Below are 15,933 nucleotides of genomic sequence, written 5' to 3' on the forward strand. Positions count from 1 at the left end.
AGTCAAACTGCACATCTCTGATAACTTTTTTAAATTAACTTGCCACGCTACCATAAAATATGTTTAAATTACACGACTAAAAGTTGACCTTTTGATTTACTTTGATAGATGTGTTTGCTGTTGTGAAAAATAAAATTCTCAAAAGATGGATTGTTTGATCAGTAATGAGACGTTCAGAATGACTGTTTTGTTACTTAACCTGCTTCTATTTGTCCTGCTGATGTTTACGATTTAATACGTTTACTAATGTTCTCCAACAACAAACCCCTGATGCCTTCACAGAACCGCTGTGTTTATATTGACATTAATAAACCAAAAGGTAGATTCTATTTACTAACTGGGTGTCTTATGAAGGTAAAATAGATGCATTCAAGTTTTTGAAGGTATCTAATTTGTGTCTGTCACAAATTTATATCGTAGATATAAATTTACCTAAAATAGAGGCGGGTGTTAGTGAAAATTTACACTGCGAATGCTGCTTTTTCCGATTGGACCTTGAAGGCAGCAGTCGTCTCCGCCCGGTGGGCGCTGTGGCAGCGGCCAGACGCAGTTCCCCGGATGCTGCGAGACCAGGTGGACTCTTTATGATACTGCAGAGACCTGCACCGTTCCCGAACCTCATCAGGACACCCGGTAATGCTTTGTCCTCTTGCCGGGGCTGCCTTTCGGACGTCTGAAATGTCATTTACCCGGCGGCCTCAACCCTCACTCAGAGAATAAAGCGATGGGACGGCGGTAAAATGAAGACCGACACCGGGAGAAGAATTTGAGCTGCTTGTTTATAGCTCGAGTGGAGGTGGGGAAGCTAGCAGTTAGGCTGGCCAGAAAGCTCGTACCCGGCGACGGCGGCTCAAATATCGGATTAGCTCAACCATGGCTGGGCTCATCAAGAAGCAGATCTTGAAGCATCTCTCCAGGTGGGTGCTTAGTTGAGGTTAGCAACAGAGATGTAGATTCAGCTGTCAGGTAGCCATAAACTGGCTTTTAACACATTATTGCTGTTATTTTGGGAACAAATTCAGCTCAACGTGGGATGTTGTTACTTACAATGTGCCTGTCAGACAGTGCGCGGGGTTAAGAGATGGAGAGTCGCTAATTAACTAGCTGAAGGGTTAGCTCGTTAGCTAGCTCTCCTTTGCTAAAGCAGGTTGAACGAGCTGTGAGTGAATCGACAATCTCAGCTTTCACATGCTGTCACGTTATTTCCAGGGTGGCGCAGTTAAACAAATTGAAGTATTTTAAAATCAATTTCGCACGTTTTAAACGGTTTAGACTAAATTTACGGGGTTAACTTCAAGTCCATTTCCCTGGATGGACAGTCAGTTGGATAAAATTAACGGAAAAATAAATTGTGGGGAACCCCCCCCCCCACACACACACATAAACCAAATAAATTATAATTTAAGTTGATATAGTTTTATATCAGGAGGGTAGACATGATTCAGTGAGTCGTTAAGATCCCCTCACTGTCTTCTGCAGGGCTCTCAACACCTCCCATTCACAGCGTGTTGACTTTATTATTCATATAAGTAATGAAAAATATTTTTTGTCTTTTTATTATAATAAAAATATACAAAATTATTCATTATATTTTATGATTATAATAAAAACACAACACTCAAATTTATTATTACTAATAATTTGTTTATTTTGACATTGAAAATAATTATAATCCATAATCATTTTGTAGATTAAGCAAGTCATATAAAGATCTTTGTATTAGGACTATCAAATATTTAATGCTATTCAGGTACAGTTTTCTTAATATGATAAGATTAAGGAAAAACAAAAAGCTCTTAAAACCATACACTTTATTTTAAAAAATAGATAATTTCCCAATTAATTGCAAAGGATTTTATGCCTTTAGCATTATTTGTATGTGTGTTACTTTGTACCTAAAGTTAAATTAATCTTAATTTTTCCTCAGAAGCTAATAAATGGCAGTGGAAGGGTGGATTTTAGTTATTTATAGTTTGTATGTCCTGCTGTTATGAGTAGCATTCGGCTCCACAGAGCTTTTCATGAATTATTTATTTTTTCCACCGACTCTTGAGGGACTTTCAATGCTTCCCTGTTTTGTTCCTGGGAAACCTCGAAGCATGCAGGAAACAGAATTTATAACAATTTTATTTGAAATGAATTTTAAGTGGATGTAATTTATCTTTATGGGCTGTTGAGTGTTTAAAAACCGAAGCAGCTCGATGGTGGCGTTAGAAACGACTCTGTAGTTCAGGGAGTTGGACTTTTGACACCGAATTTCATCAGCATGCTGCTTTGTCCTTCACACACCTAAAGCCAGAGGCAGCACTTGTCCTCCTCTGTCCTCGTGTACTTGTGTGTTTTGACAATGAGTAAGTGTGTTTGCACGTGACTGTGTGTGGCCCTCAGCAGCGTTAGCAGGAAATGACTGGAGGAGTAGTGATGCCGTCCAGCTTTTAGGCTCTTTGCCTCGGCCTTATTGGTCAGTTGCGGAGCAGACGCTGGCCTCTCTGATGGGCAGCCAATCCGGCGCCTGACCAGTGCAGTGACATCACAGAAACGGTGATGCTGTCAGAATGGCAAAGCACCATTACCTCATTTACTCCTCATTGAGGGTGCAGCGATTGTTGCGTACTACGCGCCGGCATGTTTCTTCATCTGCATCCCTCAGGAACAGTTTGTTCTCCTGCAGCTTATTTATACCCATCGTAGGTGTGCTTACACAGCTACAGATTATGGAGGAGGTGTCAAAATTTAAGGTCAACCTTCATGCCTATGTGTGGCAGAGGACATCTGCCTTTCTAATTCTCCTCAGGTTTGCATCAGATTCAGAGTCACAAGTGAGCGTCCCTGTGCAAGAGGTTAATCAATAAAGGTTTTCATAGAAGGTCATATCCAGGTAGCCCCCAGGGGAGACGTGAGACTAACTGTGTGTTTTGTCTGCAAAAGAGATACGGGTTTGTGTATCGACACAGAAGTCTGGCTACCGGCCAGATTCTGTTACACAGACGCAAACAGCACTCCCCTCACTGTTTGGCACCTCTAGGAAAGATGTGTGACAATGCTTCATGATGAATAATCTGATGTTACAGTCACTTCATACTCAGAAATGTAGAGAAATCCAATCAATTTCTCAGTGGGATTTTGTTCCCACTTAAATTGTAATCTATTGTTAGGAATGCAGACAAGCTACTTTAGATTAATTGCCAATTAATGGTTTATTAACCATTTATAGTGTTGCAGTTTGGCTGCCATCCAGCACAGGCCTGGTCATCCTGAAACGGAGGAGTTGATCCAGAAATAAAGATGGCGGAGCTATCCCAGTCCGGGAAAGAGAAACTACAGGATGCAAAAGGCACTTTATTCGGTTCTGTTTTGAAATATAAGCATTTGACAAGCTCCCTTAAATTTCAGTGTTTTTTTTTTTGTTTTTTTTTAATCCAGCATATTATGAAAACTTTAGCCCTTTACGTTATGGAAACAGTCGATCTTCATACAAGAGAAACTCAGGTTTTGAATAAAATGGCCACTTATCAAGTAATTGTTAGTTGATCAACAAGATCAGTCAACTTTAGATTTAGGTCTTCAATTAATGACTTGTCTCTAATTGTTATAAATCGCGTTGTAAACAATTATTTGCTCACCAAACAATTATTTGCTCACCAAACAATTGCTAAATGAGCTTTTATGAACTTTTAATTTATCTGTTACCGAATATTTCCAGTGCGCTAATCTTTGTTGTGTTTTTGCTAACTTTTAAAAAGTTTATTCCACTTAAAGTTAATAGTCATATTACTTTAATAAAATATGCCGGTTCAGGTTCATGACCGAGGAGGTAGCGCTTTTATTAAATATCTAAACAAGTCCTCCTTTTTTTTTTAATCAGACTCAATGTTGTCTTTGTTGTATTTAAATGAAGTAATAATCCTGGCATTGATGAGTCAATATGATCCCACCCTTTTCCCAGATGACACTAAGCCGAAAGTCTCTTTTCCGTCCCTGGAGGATTGGTTTCACCGTGAAAAATGGCTCCATTGTTGCTGCCGTGTTTGTCATCATGAGCTGCTTCTTTCCATCCTGCAGTAAGCTGTGAGATGATGATGCAAAGCAGCGATGAGCAGCGCTATGCTCTGTGAAGAGTCACTGCTGGTGGGAAAGCTATTACTGCATGAGTCATGACTGAGTGTGGGGCTGTGGGTGTCTAATCAGCACAGCTCTGTGAAACCGTTGTGTGTGTGTGTGTGTGTGTGTAGGCTCTGTGTTAGGATTGTGTGTGTTCTACGTTTGGCCAGGATTCCTGCAGACTTTGGCATCCAGCTGCTGTGTAACCAGGGTTTAGCTTCTTCTAGGTGAGACCCGCAGCTTTGTTGAAATGATTTTAAATATCGACCATCGTTGGGTTTTTAATTTCTGCTTCGGGATCCTGACTTCTTGTAGCTTTGAACTCTAAAAACCATGAGACGTGACGTTTTAGAGCAAAACAGGAAGTTATTCAAAGTGAATTCAAAATGAGGTCAGCCCTAGGGCAAATGTAACTACTATGATTCAACCCTAACTGTTAATTGGGTTAGTCAGCAGAAATACACAAGTTAACAGCTGTTTGTAATTTCAGTAGCTCAACAAAACTAACATTAAATGTAGTTTCTCTTTGGGATGCATGATTTATCTTTTCCACTTCCAATATGTGAGGATTAGTATAAGCTGATGCTAATCTATTGCAGCACAACAGCTGAATTGACTTAAAACATTTCTTTTTTTTAAAAAACAGAGATTAATGTACAAATTTCTTTGATAACTCTGCACCACTTAAATACGCCAATAGCTTCACAATATTCAGTGTAATTAGGACAACAGCAGGGTTTCCCCCAGTGTATTATAAGCCTGGCGGGCCACCAGGCTTTACTTGTGCCCCCACCAGGCTAAGCATTGCTTATTTATTTAAGTTTTTAAAAGATGTTTTCAATTTTTAATTCTTTATAGTTGGTGTTCAGATATTAATCTTCCAATAACACATAATTATCAAGTGATATTTTCATATTTCCTGTCTTATTAAAAAAAAAATGTTAACTCAACAACGCTCGATGAATGACTACCCGAGCAAGTTTTCTGGGGGAAACCTTGAACAGTCAATGTAAAATAAATAGTAAAGAAACTAAAAGAGACAAGAAGTGCAATTAGGTATTTAAAGTATAAATAAATGTATATCGGGACTGATATCTCTAGTTTTTCTTAAACACTCCTGCTTATTTAAACAGCGGTGAGCAAATTACGACCTTTTAGGAAACAGTTCACAGCCTTTAACAGCTCAGGTATTTGAGGTTCTCTATTTCTAGCACACCTTATGCAACTAATGAAGCTCTTAATTGTTTACATCAGCTCTGTGCCAGTGAGACATCACCTGATTTGCAAATCTCTGCTCTTAATCAAAATATTATTTAGAAGTTGGAATAACGCTGAAACTGCAAAGATCATTAAATGTATTCACTCTGCCTTCTTTTAATTAAAATAAATAAGCACAGTAGGGTTCTGTGCTTTTCTTTTTTTGTTTTTTATCAGTCACCCACTCTCATCATTTCTCATCTTTAGCAACGTTTGCATTTCAATCATATTTATCTAAATTTCAACCTATCTACATAGATTATAAGGAACAGTTAATCAAACAATCAACATACAAAAAGAGAAGATCCATACGATGCTTTTCTAGATAATAAATAGGTTATTTTACGAAGTAAATTTAGAAAGAATGAGGATTTAACATGTGGATTGGCAACATACCAGAACAATTCTTTCTTACTTTGAGCAGGCTTAAATCTGAACTGTCTCTGTTTTTTTTATTTTTATGGTTACTCAAGTCCACCTTGCTATAATATAGATACTACAGTCTGTGAGTTCCTAAGAGCGACTCGTTCTTCACTTAGAGCCATGAAAAGGGCTGGAACCCCTGAATTCAGTCGTTTGGATGAATGACAAGACTTCCTGGGAATACAGTATACACATTCATGGAAAAATAATAACCTAAATAAATCCAAGAGACTCTTTGTTCAGTGTTGTTTCTCTCTCTTTTATCCCTCGGTAAACTTTGCCTGATTAAAATTCTCACTCCTTCACAGCAGAGCGATTGCCTTGTGGATGTTTGTTGTTCCACACGCCGTCTCTCCTGTTTGTCTTTTTATATATTTCACAATTTAGGCCGCCTCCGTCTGGGTGGATAAAATAAGCTGGCTGTTGTCTGACTCACTCTGGTCATTTTTCCTTAAGGCCAGACATCATCGCTGTCATCAGGCTCCACCACAAATTCATCATCAGGCAACGCAGAAAAGCTGTTTCCATTCTGCAAATCCACAGACGTCTGCACACAGTTTGGTGTACCAGAATGTCTTCAGTGTGTAGTTAAGAGAAAAGATGCATTATCATAGCTGTAGACATGTTTTCGTTGAATTTAGCAAAACTACAAACCATAAGAGGAACTGATTTGATAGCTGAAGATGTCTTTAATATGTATCTAATTGATGAGGGTCTAAACTTGAACCTAAATGCTCAAATAAGAGATTTAAATTTTTTAAAGAGTTACATTTTTACAAAATTGGTTCTGATTTTTCAGATTTTACATTTCAGGCACTCGATTGATGGTAAAAATCACAAACTTTGAGTCTTTTTCACTCACTAACAACCTCCACTCTGAATTTATGAGTGTAACCTGGAATGGTGCATTCACTAATGGGGGAAATTATTGGATTTTTTAGATTTTTACTGGCCAGTGAAGCAGAACATCATCTCTGCTCAGTCACCAGCCCATTTCCATTGGCTCTCTGGTGAAAACCTTGTGTGGTTTATTGTGTAAAAATTGATTTAAGAGGAGAATTATATTAAAATTGGTGCATATAATTTTTTTATTCTTTGATTTTTTAGGACAAAAGACCTTTAAGTTGACCTTTATGTCAAAGGAAAAAGTACTTTTGGAAAGTTGTGCTCTTTAACCTCCAAATGGGAGGAATGCAGGTTTAGATATTACCGTCGTTAATATTTCATTTAAAACCACTCGCTCTCCTCAGTGGTCTCCTATAACCTTTTTACGAACCTGGTTTTGGTCTGATGAGCGCAGACTTGCTGGCTGAAGTCTATTGAGACGAAAAGGACGGGAAATATGACTCTATACTCGAACTGTTGTACTGGAAAAAGGTCTGCAGGTGTGATTTTTCTTTAGTTTTAACTCTAATAGTACTGATGGCAGCGCTGCTGATTGCAAACATTTAGCAAAATTACAGTATTGATTTATTTATGGAGTTGGAAGCAGGAGGTGACCAATGAGAGGCTGAGAAGCCAGATAAGGAGCGAGAGGGTAAACCAAACTAGCTGCTTGACACTTGATCAGCTGCTTAAATGAATATTTCACTCGTCACAAGGTGGAGAGGCTCCCATAACATCATCCTCAGAGACAAACTTAACATGCCTTTCTCTTGAGAATCCACATTTTGTTTTTTAAGGCCCTGTTTTAACTTGTTCTGGTGTGTCGAGGATTTGTTTGACCCTAAAGCTGAATTATTTTGAGATTATGTTGAGTGAAAAACAACCCTAACTTGACTGAATCAGCTCGCTGAATCGTAAAGCGCTGTTCAGTGGAAGGTTTCTTCCGTTCTGCTGCTAACGAACCTCCTCATTATGTCTCCTGCTGGATGTAGCTTTTATCTTCCTGCCTGTATCCAGTTACTTACTGGTGTTTGGTTTGCACATCTTTTGTTTGGAACTTTCTTCAAGTCTTATTCTTTTGGTTCTACTTACCTTTTGATTTGGGTTTTTATATTTATTTGTATCATAACGTCAATGTCCGATTTGGAAAATAACCAACTAAAGTCAGAATTCCTTGTTCATTAACCTCTTCCCTCTGCTGGATTATAATGTTTTGTAATTTAGAGATTCTGGTTCCAATAGGTCACAGGTGTCAAGCTTAGGGCCTGTGGGCCAAACCCGGCCCGCCATAGCTTTTTATGTGGCCCTCTAGATTCTAGACTAAACGCCAAATGTGCTTATCAATCAACTCAATGGAGTTTTTATCTGTTTACTGCCAAATGATATCAGGTTTTATGAATGCATTCTGGCATAATCGGCCCTTTAAGAGTATTCATGATCTTGATTTGGCCCAAAACTAAAATGTGTTCAACTATCCATCATCTGCTTCTTGATAATTGGCTCCTGATCGTGTCATTCATGCTCTATTGGATTGGGGTGGCAAAGTTTTACAGCAGCTACATGTAAAACACCAAAGATATAGCAGAGTCTCAGATAAGAATCCAGTTGTTTTTCTGTCTGGGAGCAGCCATCTTGGAGCTACCTAGCTAGCTAACGCATGCTTTCTGCAATCACTTAAATTGTTAACTGGTGTCTTTCAATGCTAATTCAAGCAACAGTGAAGTAGTCCAACCATAAACTTCTCAATCTCCTCATTTCTAGTAGATTTTGTGAACTCCTGAATGAGCTCATGTGTTAAGCTAGCTAGGAGCTTAGTGTCCAACATGAGGTTGTTGGGTGAGTTGTTAGGATTGCCTATCAAGTTGTCGACTTTAGAAAGATTTAGTGTAATGTGATCAAATATAGTGGCGTTACGGCACATTACTGGTCTAATCCTTAAAGCCATCCACTGAAAGTCCTGATGCTACAATCAAACATGGAAAGTTTATGATTTGTTACCAACTTCACCTCAAAATCCAACCTGATCACTGTTAAAAGCAGAGCAGTTTAGTTTATATCTCATCAAATCAGACACCTAGTAGTTCTAGATAACCCTTATTGTAGTGAAGCTGTTTGAATGCATCAAAACCGTTGATGTATTCAGTTCCTTATCATCTAGAAACCCATTTCATTGGTCTTCTAACCTCCAACTGAACTGGGACAAATATTTTTGCCCATTTTGGTCCATAGATCTTCTTACAACTAGTAATTTAATTTCTGTTTATCACCAGTTACCATCTAAGGTTTTTATTTACAGTCAAAGTCTGAGCTTTGATCCTGTCGGTTTACAGCTTCAATCTGATTGTTTGTGAAAGATTAGCTGACTAGCAAGTTTAGTGTTGCCTGAATCAGTAGTGTTATGCACTTTCTTGTGCTAAAGTATGATTTTTATGACTTTTGCGGTGCTGAAAACAATACTTTATGTCTGCTTTGCTCTTTAATGGCCAAACCAGGTTGACAAACATTGTTAGTTTGTACTGCAGTAGCAGATGGTGAGCTTGGTAAATCATTTCATTAGATTGAACTGCAGAGATTAATGGGTCAATAAGACCTTTAGTATCAGACCACTCTGGTAACTTATTAACTAATACACGGTGTGGGTGGAAAACACTCATGTCATACATCCAGGTTGTGTGTTCAAATGTATCAAAGAGACCAAAATTTGCTCACAGAACTTTATAACCTGGAACATTTTTTATTAGCCTGTCTTTATTATGTGGTTGCAGAAGCCACACTGTTTATGTAATTTGTGTAAAACACCATTTTTTTTAATGGTGGTTTGAGTTTATTTAGATAAAAAAAGTAATCCAAATTAGACTGGTCCTACATGGAGGTAGTAATTGCCTTGCATACCCAGACTGTCACCTTTGACCTCAATAAAGTATCAGTGTTTATAATAGCTTGAATGAGGTCTTTTCCATTTCAGTGGCACAATTCTCCCATTTCAGGGTTTTTGAGGATAATTGACCCGTTTAATGTCTCAATCAGATTTAAGTTTCGACTTTGACTAGGCCACCCAGAACCTTTGTCCTGTCTTGATCATCTCTGATAAAAGAAATAACCATGATAGATTTTGGGAAACTCTTTCTATTCGTCTCAAAGTGATTACAGGTTATAACCCAAGTAAAGTGTTTCCAAACTGCAAATGATGATTGTTTTAGAGCTGAAACAATTAACTGTAATGAATTGATTATTGAAATAATTGTCAAGTAACTTGGTAACCAATTAATTAACTGGAGTAGTCAAAAAAGGTCATTTGTTGAATAAATAACATTTAGAGAAGTAATAAAACCAAATCTGCTATATACACATTTTGAATTTAGAATAAAAGCACTTTTGTCTGTAAATGTTTTACTCTAATCTCCTCAAGTAGGAAGGTTTTAGCTTCACTTTGTTCAAATTCACTAAAGGAATTATGTGTAAACTGTTTATTTGCATCTTTTAATGTTTTCTCTTATTGTATAAAAAAGCTTAAGAGGTTAAATGAAAAATCTGGAAAATGTGGCTTTTTTTTAATGAGATTAATTTGTCAGAAGGTAGTCATTAGTTGCAGCCCTAAATTGCTTTCATTCTTCTCAAAGCAAAGTTTTAATTCATGCGTGTTGCCCTGACAACACGGTTCAGCTGTTTACCATTTGGGAATATTTCTACCCTGGTAGATTTATCCCCGGTTCCAGCCAGAAACTGTAGAAATATTAGTTGTTAAAATTCGAGTTTTGACATTGAGTTTTGACACAGACCACTTTCCAAGCCCTTAGATGTGGGTGTTTTTTTTGTAAACATCTCATGCACCAGCAGCGTATCCGGTGGCAACTGTTTGCCAACAACTCCTCTCCTATAAATATCCTCAGCCGCTAAGCTTGGCGCTGTCCCATTGTCTCGTAGGTTTGCTAAGAACCTGTCGCCGGACAAGATCAACCTGAGTACGCTGAAGGGGGAGGGCCAGCTGACCAACCTGGAGCTGGACGAGGAGGTTCTGCAGAGTCTGCTGGATCTGCCCACCTGGTTGGCGATCAACCGTGTGTTCTGCAACAAGGCGGCCATCAGGGTGAGGGCAAAACAAGGATTTCAAATTATACCCCAGGCTTATTTTACATGGAGTTATCTAAGGACTCAAGTGAAGTCAAGTGTGTGTATGCACACCTAATACATCAGGCAAATCTTGCATTATGATTTTCATGACTGGTGAGGCACAGGTTGCCTCAGTAACAAATGTTCAAATCTAACATCCAATATAAGAGCTAATATTTTAATTTTGACCATAACTAACTAATATTTTTAATCAATTTAACATCAGGGTTTCCCTCGGTGTATTATAAGCCTGGCGGGCCACCAGGATTTACCTGTGCCCCCACCAGGCTAAGCATCGTTCATTTCTTTATTGTTTTTAATGATTGCCCTTTTTTTATAGTTTTTATAGTTGGTGTTTAGGTATTAATCTTCCAGTCTTCCAATAATGCATAACTATCAAATGGTATTTTGAAACTTTCTGTCAACTTTAAACATTTTTTAACTTAAAAACATGGCGGCCAGCTGGATGGCTGCCGTATCGCACCGAGCGTAACAAGTTTTCTGGGGGAAACCCTGAATAGTAAGAAGAAAAAAATTTTAATTAGAATGTTTTTTTTTCCACTGACTTCTTTCTTTTCTGAATAAAATAAAAAATTATGTATTATCCTTTACTTGCAAATGAAGACTTTGAAATATTTCTATCACAATGTTATAAAACCTGTCATTCTCTCTAATTTTTCTTTCATTTTCTAAAAATCTGGCAACCATAAGAAGATTGGCCTTTAAAGGTTCTATTCTGACTGTTTTTTGCTGTTTTCAGTCATTTCAATGTGTAGAAGAGTAAGTTTTGCCTGTTGTGCTCAGCACTGCCCCCTATGAGTAATGCGTGGTACTTCCTGCCTTACACATTTCCACAGAGCATTTATTGCTGATCAGAAAGACTAATTATGTCACTCGCATTCATTAAATGTATTAGACACTGTGGAACGTCAACATATGTAGATGTGTAGTTCCTCCTTCCTGCTTCATTTATTGTGTGACACAGCGCCCCCAGCAGTGAGGCACAGCACTGCAGTGCCTCACCCCCAACTCTTTTCATGTATTTCATGCATAAATTTTGCATACATTTTGACCTTCAAAATGCTATTACTAATTTAAAAAATTAGAGAAAAGTCAAGTGGAAAAATTGATTTTCTCTCATTATTGTTCTCGTCTATGTACCTAATTTACTTGTAGGGGTTATGTGTCACAAGCAGTTATCTTGGTGTCTGACTACTCTGCTCTACTTTTATGCTCTCTGTTTATTTCATAACTTGATCTGGTCTCAGTTATGCGTCACATTCATGAGCAGACTTTGGCACACCCTGGAAAAGCTGAAAGAAGCTATATAATTTACTTATGACTCCACATTTGCACAGACCAAGGTCCATTTTCCACCTCTTTTTCTCTTCTTGGACTCTCTCTTCGGTTATTTAGTCACCATTTTGTCAGGGAGCAACACAGTAAGCGCTGTGCTCTGTTCGTCCTTTATCGTCTGTTTTTATGCAGACTTTGCAGTTTTTCAGCTGTAATAATTTACTGGAAGTTTTTGTGTTGATTTCTTTGACAGGTGGAGCCGGTGAACAGAAACCGTTTTTACTGCTTGGATACCTTTCTCTTTTTTTCCACGTTTCAGTTCAAGCTGGTTTAAAATGAGAACACAGATTTTTATCTCACTTCCTCACATGTCTCGTGTATCTTCCTCTTACAAATCAGCTAAACCCATTGTTGTGTCCTATTTAGCTTAAAAACGCTGCAAACAGAAGATATTTGATGCTTGTCCTGGTTAAATGAAGTTTATAAAATGAGGACATGTTGAGTGGATAAACATATGGAAAAAGCCGTAAATAGGTTAATCTTTATTGCAGTTGCATAATCTCACTGAAAAAGAGAAAAATCCAAGCTTTTATTTTATTGCAGCTTAGTAAAAAACTTCACTAGGAATAACTGTTTAGGATGCAGATTTAATGCAGGTTCATGTAGTGATGGATGTGAGCTAGCGCCCCCTGCTGGTGACTTTGATTATTTTTGTTTAGAGCAAAGCAAATGAAATGTTTGATTCACTTTAACAGTCAAACTCTGATTTGTGACTCCTCGATGAACAAGTTGTTCTGTGAAAATCAAACTTGCCAATAAACACTTGCTCTGAATCCATTCTGCTGTATAATTTGACATGGACTGCAACTCATCTGGCTTCAGTGTTTGTTTTGCTTTCATTAATTGCTCTTTTGGCATTAAACATCCGTTTGGCTTTTCATTAACAGATACCATGGACAAAACTAAAGACTCACCCAATTTCTTTGGTAAGTTTATATTCTTGCTTCTTATCTATTATTAAATCAACCAGAATTGGAAAAACAGGTTTAAAAATTAAGTTTCTGTCAAATAACTTGACTATTTCAGGTTTTCCCTCGGTGTATTATAAGCCTGGCGGTCCACCAGGCTTTGCTTGTGCCCCCTCCAGGCTAAGCATTGTTCATTTATCTTAGTAGTTGTATTAATTATTGCCTTTTTTAAAGACTTTATAGTTGGTGTTTAGGTGTTAATGTTCCAGTCTTCCAAAAATGCATAACTATCAAGTGATATTTTCAAATTTCTTGTCAATTTTAAACATTTTTAAGTCAAAAATATGGCGGGTGGTTGGATGATCCCCTTGCGCCCCGAACACCGGGCTTAGCAAGTTTCTGGGCAAAACTTTGTGTTTAGTCACTTTTTATGCATCTCTGTTGGACCTGAATCCAAAATGAACGACTCCCACATGCTGTGCAACAAAATCAAAATCTCTTTGAAATACATGTTTCATTATGGCTTCATAATGAATCCTCTTCTGCTTTTTGTTTACTTGTTGAGTGTGTAGAAACCCACCAAGTGTTGGGATTGTACATGCTGCATCTCGGGAGGTTGCCCTCGCTAGTTAGGGGTGGAAACATTTTTTGCACTGATCTGTGATTATCTGAGTAGATTTGTCTTCAGTTGCCATGTATTTAGGTCTGATTTAATTCCGACAGCTTCAATCGCCTGGTTCTTCTTTGTGGCTTCGCTTCGGCTGCCATCTTTAAGGGAGCAGGTGTCGGGTTTACAGACTCGGTTCCAAGATGATTGTTTTCCCTGCAGTCACCTGGGCTCCATCTTTACTGCTCCACCCGATGTTAGAGCTCATACAATGCATTCAAAAAATATAGTTTTCTTCCACATCTTCTTGAGGACATTCATAGACGGATCCTAAAGCCTCTTTAATTTATCTTGCTTTGGGTCATTGTCATACTGAAAGATAAACTCCTGCCTTTTTTGAGATTTTAAACTTTTCTGTATATATATTACACAAATAAAAATCTGACAAGAATAAAATAAAAAAAAGAGCAAACGTACAATGACATGGCCATCCATTTAACAGGTAAAAGGAGAGTTAAGGTGCAAAGTGTTAACCTTTGAGGAGTTGTAAACATCTGCAGCTCAAGTGGAATCGTGTTGTTGAGGTTTTTAGTCTATTAGACTAAAAATCTGAAGACGGTGACCATTGTTGACGGAAAGACAAAAATGTGATGAGACCAAATATGAACACGTTGTGGAAAAAATCACCACACTGTGGTGGTAGGCTGATGCTGTAGAGAAAATAATAAAGAGGTCAATTTCAACTCTTGTGATAATTTACACTTTTCCGTCATTTTTGTTTGCTGCATCCCTTCATTTTTGACAAACAAGTTGACATTTATTTATTGGTATAATAAAACTAATGTTGCCTACTGGTAGAGATTTGTTTTATGAACACTAAATAATGTTTTCTTCTTGTTGGTGTTTAAGTAAAGCTATTCGTTCTCTTGTAGACCTTGGATAAGGTGATAATGGAAATGAGCACATGTGACGAGCCTCGTCCCCCTAATGGTCCGTCTCCCATAGCAACCGCATCTGGACAAAGGTGAGCTTTTGCATTCCAGGAAAATTAGTTATTTGGTGCCAGAAATCTATTAATCTGATTTCTAAAATGCAGAAAGATGCAGCAGATGCATTGAAATCAAATTTAAAAGCGATGCTTTTATTTTAATCTCTTTACAAAAACCCGATATTAGCCCACATTTACTTGCTAATCACCGTGTTTGTGGCCTGCGCAGTGAATATGGCTTCGCTGAGAAGGTGGTGGAAGGCATTTCCTTATCCATCAACTCCATCGTCATCAAGATCAGCGCCAAGGCTTTCAACGCCTCCTTTGAGCTCTCCCAGCTGCAGGTGTACAGCGTCAACACCAGCTGGAGCATCAGCGACCTGCGATTCACCCGCATCCAGGACCCTCAGAGGGGGGAGGTGGGTCGGCGCCGGCTCCTTTCAGAGGAAATGGGCTCTGATTAGGCCGCCTTGTTTAGAGATCTTTGACTCATCGACAGTTTTTTTTTGCCGGCTGCAGATCCTGACGTTTAAAGAAATTAGCTGGCAGATGATCCGCATCGAGGCCGACGCCATCCAGAGCGCCGAGCACGAGATGCTGAGCGCCCCGATCCGCCTCATCACCAACCAGTCCAAGATCAGGGTCACTCTGAAGAGAAGGGTCGGTGTCCGAGAAGAGAGAACGTCTCGATTTGTCTTAACCCACCAAACTAGAGCTGCAACTAACGATTGTTTTAGTAATTAATTAATATATAAATTATTCTGCTAATCGGATAAAAAACTGGCTTTCTGGCCGTTTAATTGTCAGAATAATCGATAAATTAATCAATAACTAATAATAATCATTAGTTGCAGCCACCTGGAACTTTTTCAATCAATCAATCAAATTTTATTTGTATAGCATATTTCAGCAGCAAGACATTTCAATGTGCTTTACATAATTAAAATAAAAACAGCATGTGACATTGAATAAACAGTGAGAAAGAGAAAGAGATTTAAAAAAAGATAAAAACATTAAAACCCGCGCCTCTTTTAGGACTTCAGTTAAACGTCGTTTAACTGGGACTCTAACCCTCTGGGTTAGAACACCGTTTGACAAGGACTCCAACCTCTAGGTTTTTAGTTGAACGCCGTCAACTGGGACTCTAAACCCCGTAGAACTTTAGTTAAACGTCATTTAACTGGGACGTTTTCCGGGGGGCTTTACATCATTAAAACGGAAACGGTGAGAAAGAGAAATAAAAAGAAATTAAAAAGTAAAGATAAAAACATTAGAGATTTTTTAAAAAAGATTAAAAA

At 38.2% G+C, this 15,933-nt stretch overlaps 1 protein-coding gene across 3 annotated transcripts in view; it reads left to right on the plus strand.

Moving 5' to 3' along the window:
- Positions 1-513: 513 nt before the first annotated feature.
- Positions 514-15,933, plus strand: part of bltp3b (bridge-like lipid transfer protein family member 3B) — a 42,792-nt gene continuing 27,372 nt past the window's right edge. For all 3 annotated transcript variants that reach the window (XM_008400551.2, XM_008400552.2, XM_008400553.2), the window contains exons 1-6: positions 514-917; positions 10,591-10,753; positions 13,020-13,058; positions 14,580-14,671; positions 14,865-15,054; positions 15,155-15,295. In XM_008400551.2, the coding sequence (XP_008398773.1) occupies positions 874-917; positions 10,591-10,753; positions 13,020-13,058; positions 14,580-14,671; positions 14,865-15,054; positions 15,155-15,295 (669 nt within the window). In that variant the 5' untranslated portion in view covers positions 514-873. The remainder of the gene's footprint in view (positions 918-10,590; positions 10,754-13,019; positions 13,059-14,579; positions 14,672-14,864; positions 15,055-15,154; positions 15,296-15,933) is intronic.

Source organism: Poecilia reticulata, linkage group LG23 (genome assembly GCF_000633615.1).
Source record: "Poecilia reticulata strain Guanapo linkage group LG23, Guppy_female_1.0+MT, whole genome shotgun sequence".
Classification (NCBI taxonomy): Eukaryota; Metazoa; Chordata; class Actinopteri; order Cyprinodontiformes; family Poeciliidae; genus Poecilia; species Poecilia reticulata.